The 8,920-nt window shown below is 38.7% G+C and overlaps 1 protein-coding gene across 1 annotated transcript in view; it reads left to right on the top strand.

Annotated features, from left to right (window-relative positions):
• The first annotated feature begins 590 nt into the window (after positions 1 to 590).
• Positions 591 to 8,920, top strand: part of LOC136856658 (DNA ligase 1-like) — a 202,603-nt gene continuing 194,273 nt past the window's right edge. Inside the window, exon 1 of the mRNA XM_067134674.1 lies at positions 591 to 1,573. Within this exon, the coding sequence (XP_066990775.1) occupies positions 1,490 to 1,573 (84 nt within the window). The 5' untranslated portion in view covers positions 591 to 1,489. The remainder of the gene's footprint in view (positions 1,574 to 8,920) is intronic.

Raw genomic sequence — 8,920 nt, 5'->3', positions numbered from 1 at the left:
AAAGGTTATTTTTCAGCTTACGTACGTAGATATTACTTTGGTATCATAATAATGTTATTTCCATACACATGAATTTGAATAACAAGATAATATAGTGATCTGAATACTTTTTGAGCATAGGTCTAAGAGTGGTCTGGGCTATACTAATAACATAAATCATAATGGTTGAAAGCTAAGCGTTCGTTTGCGTTTGATCCGAGTAGGATGTTGGATACAACCTAGCCTTTCGTGTGCTTGTGTTGGTATATTTTGAATAAAGATCGACGTGCTTATGAATTATATCAAAAGGGGCGAGGTTTCTTTGTCCATATGAACATTTAAATTCGTTTTTGGAAAAATATAGTTTAACATTTATTACAAGGCGCCAACAATTTCGGAAACGCTAAATGTCGGTTACTCACGTGCTACCCATATGTGCATGTGCCGTACCTTTATCCGTGAGTCGATAGATGAAACGAAACCAACTATAATTAATGATTTCTTATGCAATTTCTATCTTGAGATAAAATCTACAAGCAAAAAATTACTAAATGTCAACTTACCCCACCCTTCCTCCAACCCCCAGTACGTGATAGCATGGAAAGTAGATCAGTAGTTTGGGGCCTTCACTCCAAGTTGATTGTGTTACCGAAGTGTGTCGCAAACCGGCGGTGTTCCAATTTGATTGTGCTTGTATCACGAATGTGTAACATGTCTAATAAGAAGCGTACCATCCGTGATATATTCCATGTAACTGAATGTCATAAAGTGGGGGTTGAAAACGAGTGAAATTGTGAAGCATAATGCCATAAGACGGTTTGTTGCCAAGTTCGTGGCGTCCACCCGGGGTGGGGAGTCTACCCCGGTCTTGGTCATGGAGCCCCCATAGGCTTTCTGCTCGCTCTCCCATGCTTAGGAAACGGGACATAGACGACCAGCCTTGACTGTTGCAAGGAAATTAAAAGCAAAATATTCAACTGCTTGGCCAAGTATCCACACGTACCTTCCAGACGCACCAAAGCAGAGGAAGGATGGGGGAGGGTACATTTCACGGGTGTGAGGAGGGGAGTGGAGGTGCCTCACAGTGATAAGCTTGGGCCTAAACGTTGCACTCAAGGTCAAGTTCCCCCAGTATGTTATGGTGTGGGGGTGTTTTTTGGTATGGTGGCTTGGGGGATTTAGTGTTCCTTTCCAATTCTTCCCAAGAGCGAGCACGTCAACAGAGATTTTACCTGACGCTGTTAGGCGACGTTTTGGAATCTTCCCTTGAGAAATCGGGTGCAACCATTCTGCAGCAAGACGGTGCAAGGTGCCACGCTGCCAATTATGTCACTGATTCACTCCTACCAATTATTACGTCACTGATCGGCTAAACAATTGCGAAATTAAGTCATGTCCAGGTAGGTCCCCTGATTTGTCCCCAGCAGAAAACGTTTGGGCAGTGGTCAAGTCTTGTTGGAGGGCAGAGGACACGACAACCCTCGACAAATAGTCACAAACTCAAACCGCCATGCACTCGAACTGGGACAGCTTTGAACCCTTCCGAGGTGCTGAAACGAAAGGGCGGGCCTGCGAAGTATCACTAGACGCATGGGTGACTGTTACAAATAACTTTTTATAATTGTGTCTTACGCTTGCCATTGTTTCTTTGTTAGACCAACTCACCTGAAAAATTATCGTATTTGAATGTGGCCACAATTTACGTATAATTATATATATATGTATTATACATTATACATATATATATACATAGACACACACATATGTATATACTGTAATATCAGCTACTTGAGTGTTTATCTTCTGGCAGACTGTAACTTAAACATTTGTTTTATTAATTACTGTTCAGTTTTTCATGAGTTCATTTGAGCCTAGTTGTGCTTCCCCTCAACGAAGGTTGTTATTTGTTAATTGGTACCCCGCCCATGGAAAGTTCCCTTTATTTTCATGTATGAGTTTCGTTGGTTTTGGTCTCCGCCTCCTGCCAAGTTGGACTGTTTAAGAGGCAGCATACATATGTTCGTCTGCAGCGACAGAGATTGCGTTCGGCTCTGTTGTGGGGAAGTTCTCGGCTTTATTCACGGCTTGTATTTCAGTGTGGCAGTCACCTTCTTGCACCATTGCTCTGCTATATGTGGACTGACTGTCTTCAACCCCGTAGGCGGGTAGTGCCGTCAGTGCACCTCACATGGTGCACTGTAGGCATTACTTTTTACTGTGCCTGCGCTCATATTCTTTCTTCCAGCCGACTTACCACCTTCTCTGACAAGTATTTCAAAGTGCAACTGCGAGGTTTTCCTCCTGTTACACCTTTCAAACCTTCTTGCTGTCAATTTCCTATTCAGCGCTGAATGACCTCATGTGTCCCAGCGCTTGGCCTTTGGCCTAAATTCTATATTCCTCCCTTCCTTCCTAATATCTGCAAGTGGTCTCGTCTGCTGCTGATGCATCACTGTCGCTGAAGGCTGAAATCTGAATGCTCACACCTCACCCCCTTGTACCCACGGGTGCACTCTCAGGGGTGCCAGGACCATCGCCATCGCCCACATCCTGAGCTCTCGTCTATTGTTGTGGTGACGCCTGCAGAGTCTTCCTGCAAACAGCCGTTGACTCGAGATCTTCTGAGGGGGGGGGCAGGACGCCTTTTGGTTACGAAGGAGAGTAAGCATCTGATTCTGTGCCTTCTTTACATCCAAGGAATTGACTCATTCCCTTATGTTTAGTGTCCTGGGACGACCAATGCGTCGAAGTGCCAACGAAACCATCAGTCACAGGGTAAACTACTTCAGTGCGGAGATTGCGTTTTTTTTTTTTTTTTTTGCCCGGTGTGGGGAACATATCTAATGGTACGTTACTGCAAATACTGTGTTGAGTTAGGTTAAGGATTTCCTTCTTTCATCTCCCACTTATTACTGACTTACTGCGGAAGTTGTTCATCTCCCTCATCTATAGTGTACGGTTGAGTGCGGCTTTGAATGGGAATTATAGGTGAATGTGTTTATGCGCTTGGCCATTAATTCGGGGACTTGTGTACATGACTTATTGTAATCAATCTAGGCATTTACGTTACAGGTTTCAGTTACCCCAATCGTTAGAGTGCATTTTACGGTCTATATTGCTGGTAAATCTTACTCTTTAGCTTATAAGCTATTGTTTTAAGGGAAATCTTTTAGAAGGCCTAGCAAGAGCCTGGGAATGTTATTGAAAGTTTCAAGTGAAAAACAGGCTTTATAATAAATTATCACATCAGGACAACACAGTTCTTAACTAATATATTTATATATATATATATATATATATATATATATATATATATATATATATATATATATATATATATATATATATATATGTATGTTATATATATAGGCCTATATATATATATATATATATATATATATATATATATATATATATATATATATATATATATATATATATATATATATATATATATATGCTGTTTGGGCATATGTCTTCTCTTACGCACTTTCTTTTGAAGTCAGTGGCGTTGTTCTCATCAAGACTTTGAATCAGTCTATCCTTTTTCTTTTTGTCTTCAGTCACGCTTCTCAGGAATAACGGAAAACTATATGAGATTTACTTTTTTTTTTTCTTTTTCTAGTCGACGGGCCGTTTCTCCACCTCTCTCTACATGTATATTATATATATATATATATATATATATATATATATATATATATATATATATATATATATATATATATATATATATATATATATATATATATATATATATATATATATATATATATATATATATAGCGTCACATTGACATTTAAGGGAGAAATCAAAAGAACGCCTTGAGACTAAATATACCACAACACGTTTCGTAGAATCCTTAACTGAGTTAGTAACGTGGCCCAAGAATACTAGAAAAGAAAAAGAATTGAGAATCAATAAACTACGAGCAGCCCCTCGAGAAATTATTATGATTTTACCCAATAGATTAATTTTCCCGATGGGAAAGGTGATGTCACTAGGTGAAGCAATTTTCTTACCTCACCTGGTTTTAGTTTTCTGTAGAAGAAAACTGTTGTGCCGGCTTTGTCTGTCCGTCCGCATTTCATTCTGTCCGCACTTTTTCTGTCCGCCCTCAGAGCTGAAAAACTACTGAGGCTAGAGGGCTGCAAATTGGTATATTGATCATCCACCCTTCAATCATCAAACATACCAAATTGCAGCCCTCTAGCCTCAGTTGTTTTAATTTTATTTAAGGTTAAATTTAGCCATAATCGTGCTGTCAGCAATATAGGATAGGCCGCCACCGGGCCGTGGTTGAAGATTCGTGGGCCCAGCTCATACTGCATTATACCGGGACCACCGAAAGATAGATCTATTTTCGGTGGCCTTGATTATGCGCTGTACAGAAAATTCGACAGCGCCGAAGAAACTTCGGCGCATTTTTTACTTCTTTTCTTGTTATTACTCGAGTTGGCACGGAAATTTCTTTTTGGGGGGAGTGTCTTGGAACAGCTGATCAGATATGAAGCAACTATCTCCTTGGGTTGTGTTAAAAAAAATTTTTTTCTGTACGCTATTTAATGGCATAGGCCTAAGGCATTTCAGTACAACTGACATAATAGTATACAAACGCCCCAACATTGGAACAGAATTATTTAGGTTAGAGTTAAACCTTGTAATGGCTCAGATCAACACGTGACCTGGTCTTCAGAAGTAAAATATTTTTAAAAATCCTCTTACGTCAGTTTGGAAAAGAGAGAGCAGGCCAGATATGTTAATATACTCGTCATAAACACATTCAAAAAAATTACCGAACGGGCTCTTGCTGAGGCGGATGGCGTCTGCCTCATTTTAATATTATTATACGTTTTGATGAAATGGCCAAAAGGCGTATCTTCTAAATCTTACTTAAGGACAGAATTGACCTTTAAGCTCAGGTAATTTACGTATGAGATAATTAAATTTCTTTCCTTTTACTTATTTTAAATTCACATTAAAAATTTACAGCCCGAAATGGTTTTCCTTACTTGTTTGTGAAGTAATTTTTTTATTCCTGGGAATTCTTGAGAAAAGTGGAAATCAAAGATTACTAAGTCTTGAAGTCTAGAAAGCATTAATGTCCATATATTAGCCTATATGTATGTATGTATGTATATATATGTATATATATATATATATATATATATATATATATATATATATATATATATATATATATATATATATATATATATATATATATATATATTTTATCACATCACCGTGATTCATATACAAGCGTTAAGCTACAAATGCCCATATTTTTCATATATGTTACCCAAAGGGGAATTTTTAGTTGATATTAAGTTCGTCGTCTCGTGGGCTCGAACCACGGGAAGACCAAGAACTCCGGACTGCAGTGACGCCTTAAACCACACTGCCATCAAGGCATTGTGGTTTAAGGCGTCACTGTAGTCCTGAGTTCTTGTTCTGTGGTTCGAGGCCACCAGGCGACGAACTTATTATCAACTAAGAAAATTCCCCTTCGAATATATATATATATAATATATATATATATATATATATATATATATATATATATATATATATATATATATATATATATATATATATATATATATATATATATATATATATATATATATATTATTGTTTTTACCACTTTTTTTATTGTTTTCTTTCCTGGGACGATCGAAATGGTTGTTTCCAATTGTTTCCCAGTGGAGGTCGTTCCACCTCTTGTTTTCTGGTGCCCGGCTGCTTGAGCCAGTAAACGTATGGAGACCTGATCAGTTCTAAGCAACATTGGGGGGGACTTGGTTAGTTGAGTCAGTAAGGGTATGGAAACCTGGACAGGCCTTTAAGCAGCATGGGCGACCTGTTTGGTCGAGTCAGGATCATGCAACGGCAATGTGTTTCGGGACTTAGGACCAGCAGGGTGGCGCATGCATGCGTGTAGGACCAGCAGAGCCAGCTTCGTCTGGGGTTGCAGCTTCGTCTGCGGCTGCAAGTGCAGCTGCGGCCGTGTGCATATTTGCAGGAGGTGATCTCATGTGTATATCTGGTGTGTGCCTGGAATGCCCTGCACTATTTATTGCAGAGAGTCTTCGAACCTAAGTTTTCTTTCCAAGTGTTTTTCAGAGTTAATGTTCGTTGTACTCGGGGGGGTTTATGATATTGTTTTCGTGCCAGTTCTTGGTCATGTTCTGTTATTCCTGTTGTTTTGATTATCTTGATCATAGTTTGTGGTCCTGTTTTGTCCATGAAATGTTTTGACACAGGTTTTGTAATTGTCAACTGGCTGTCTTGTGATTTGTTACAAATCTGACTTTGTTTTGGGGTCTTTAAAATTGTAATTCATTAACAGTTGAAATTGTTGATTATGGCTTATGATTAATTTTTGTGAATAACTTAATTTACTGACTCTTGACTCTTTAAAATTGTAATTTACTGACTCTTGGCTCTTTAAAATTGTAATTCATTAACAGTTGAAATTGTTGATTATGGTAAATGGTTAATTTTTGTGAATAACTTAATTTACTGAGTCTTGACTCTTTAAGATTGTAATTTACTGACTCTTGGCTCTTTAAAATTGTAATTCATTAACAGTTGAAATTGTTGATTATGGCTTATGATTAATTTTTGTGAATAACTTAATTACTAACTCTTGACTCTTTAAAATTGTAATTCATAAACATTTGAAATAGTTGATTATGGTCTATGATTAATTTTTGTGAATAACTTAACTTACTGACTCTTGACTACTGATTCTTGTTTAAGCTGTCGTATGGAAGGATTTTTATTTTGACTATGATATACTTAATCAATGTTGTTCTCCAGTAATGACTGTTACTGAGATGAGAGTGTTTTTGGCTTGACCTGATAATTATCGGATTTAGTTAATGAAGTTTTTGTTCTGGAATAATAAGAAAGATATTGAATCGTTTGTAGAAGTTGTAAGTTTTGTGATTAATAAGTTAGTTTTTAAGGTCCCCTCTGTTTGCCTCAGTTGCTGCCGAATTTTCTCAGTCCCGTTCTTTTTTTTTTTTTTTTTACTTAAAGAACCTGATGAACCTGATAGTGGTTCATATATAATAAAATATATTATGCAGCTTACATAAACCTATAATCCAGTATACCAGTTTTGAAACTTTGGGGTCAACAACACTGACTTGCGTATAAAGTATAGTTATGCCTCAGGAATAACAATGTTTCTCGTGTTCTGTTATCCAATTTGAAGAACTTCAATCGAAACGTCTCTGTGAAGTGTAAAACTCACTTAAAATTTCAAGTAGGAGTTGTAAGGGTATATGACCTTTTGTTGACCCTCTTGTCCAATTTGTGACGCTTAGATAAATGAAACGGTGATTGACGGGATTCCGGAATGACATTAGGAAATATTCTGTGAATATATAAAAGAATCATTTTGAGCTATATTACCCTAGAATAGAGTGTGTTTATTTAGACATTAAGCTGACCTAAGCTGCTGTTCTCTAAAAATTTACGTTTCTAGGCCTCATGGCTTTCGGCGCCACCCTTTTGCCGGAACGGTGTAAACAGTTTGCTGTTACGCTTTCGTGTCGCCATGGAAGTGGCTTCCTATAGAAGATTTTCATTAGTTTTCATAAGTTACAGAGAGACTAAATGACTAAAACCGAGGTCATATGGTTCTGGAAAACTTGAAGGTATCACTTGAGTCTAGAAGACCAAACTCACTTTGGCTGTGTACAGACATGCAGTTAGGCCTAGAAGACTTCCTAAAACCCTCAGTGTCATCTTTGTTCTTTGGATTTCTCTCCTCAACTTGTATGTAATTCAAATAGCCCTCATTTTATCATTCTTCTGTTAATTTTTCATGTTATTTTTAGCCTCCATCTTACAGAGAAAGATTCGGATTACCTAAAGTGCACAGTTGTTATTCTTTGTGAACTATAGATACTAACATTAAGCGACATTGGGCTTACATTTAGTTAATTAATTATCATGACTTAGCTAAACATTTCGTAGACTTTGGCATTGTAAAAGTCTTTTTTTCCATAAGTGGTGGGAGTACATATGAGAGAGAGAGAGAGAGAGAGAGAGAGAGAGAGAGAGAGAGAGAGGGAAAAGAATCTAAGGACTGAAAGGGAGGGGTGGGACCTCCCTTCCTACCCTGTGTCTATTCTCTTTATATCTCTCTTCACAAAAAAGAGAGAGAGAGAGAGAGAGAGAGAGAGAGAGATGCTAAGGACTGAAAGGGAGGGGTCGGAAATCTTTCCCTGCCCTGTGTCTATTCTCCTCTCTCTCTCTCTCTCTCTCTCTCTCTCTCTCTCTCTCTCTCTCTCTCTCTCTCTCTCTCTCTCTCGTTCACCCAAGGGCTACCCACATTGCTTCTTCAGAAGCAGTCAAAGGTGATTCAACTGTTGGCTTAAGTGTTTCCCCAGTGAAGTAAGTGCCCACAACATTTACTTCCCTGGTGAAACACCCTTGGCCAACAGTTGGCCATCCAAGGGCTGCCCACAATGCTTCTTCAGAAGCAGTCAAAGGTGATTCAACTGTTGGCTTGATAGTTTTCCCCCGTGGAATAAATGCCCACCACATTTCACCTGGTAAAACACCCTTGACCAATAGTTGGCCGCCCAAGGGCTGCCCAGATTGCTTCTTCAAAAGCAATCAAGAGTGATTCAATTGTTGGCTTAAGTGTTGCCCCAGTGGAGTAATTGCCCACCACATTTACCCCTCCTGGTGAAACACCCATGGCCAACAGTTGGCCGCCCAAGGGCTGCCCACATTGCTTCTTCAGAACCAATCAAGGGTGATTCAACTGTTGGCTCAAATGTTTCCCCAGTAGAGTAGCCTAAATGCCCACCACATATACCCCTCCTGGTAAAACACCAATGGCCAACAGTTGGTCGCCCAGGCGATGCCCACATTGCTTCCTCAGAAGCAATCAAGGGTGATTCAACTGTTGGCCTA

This window comes from Macrobrachium rosenbergii, chromosome 36 (assembly GCF_040412425.1).
Source record: "Macrobrachium rosenbergii isolate ZJJX-2024 chromosome 36, ASM4041242v1, whole genome shotgun sequence".
Taxonomy (NCBI): Eukaryota; Metazoa; Arthropoda; class Malacostraca; order Decapoda; family Palaemonidae; genus Macrobrachium; species Macrobrachium rosenbergii.
Note: the sequence above shows the minus strand (reverse complement) of the source record. Positions and strands in the feature narration are given on the sequence as shown.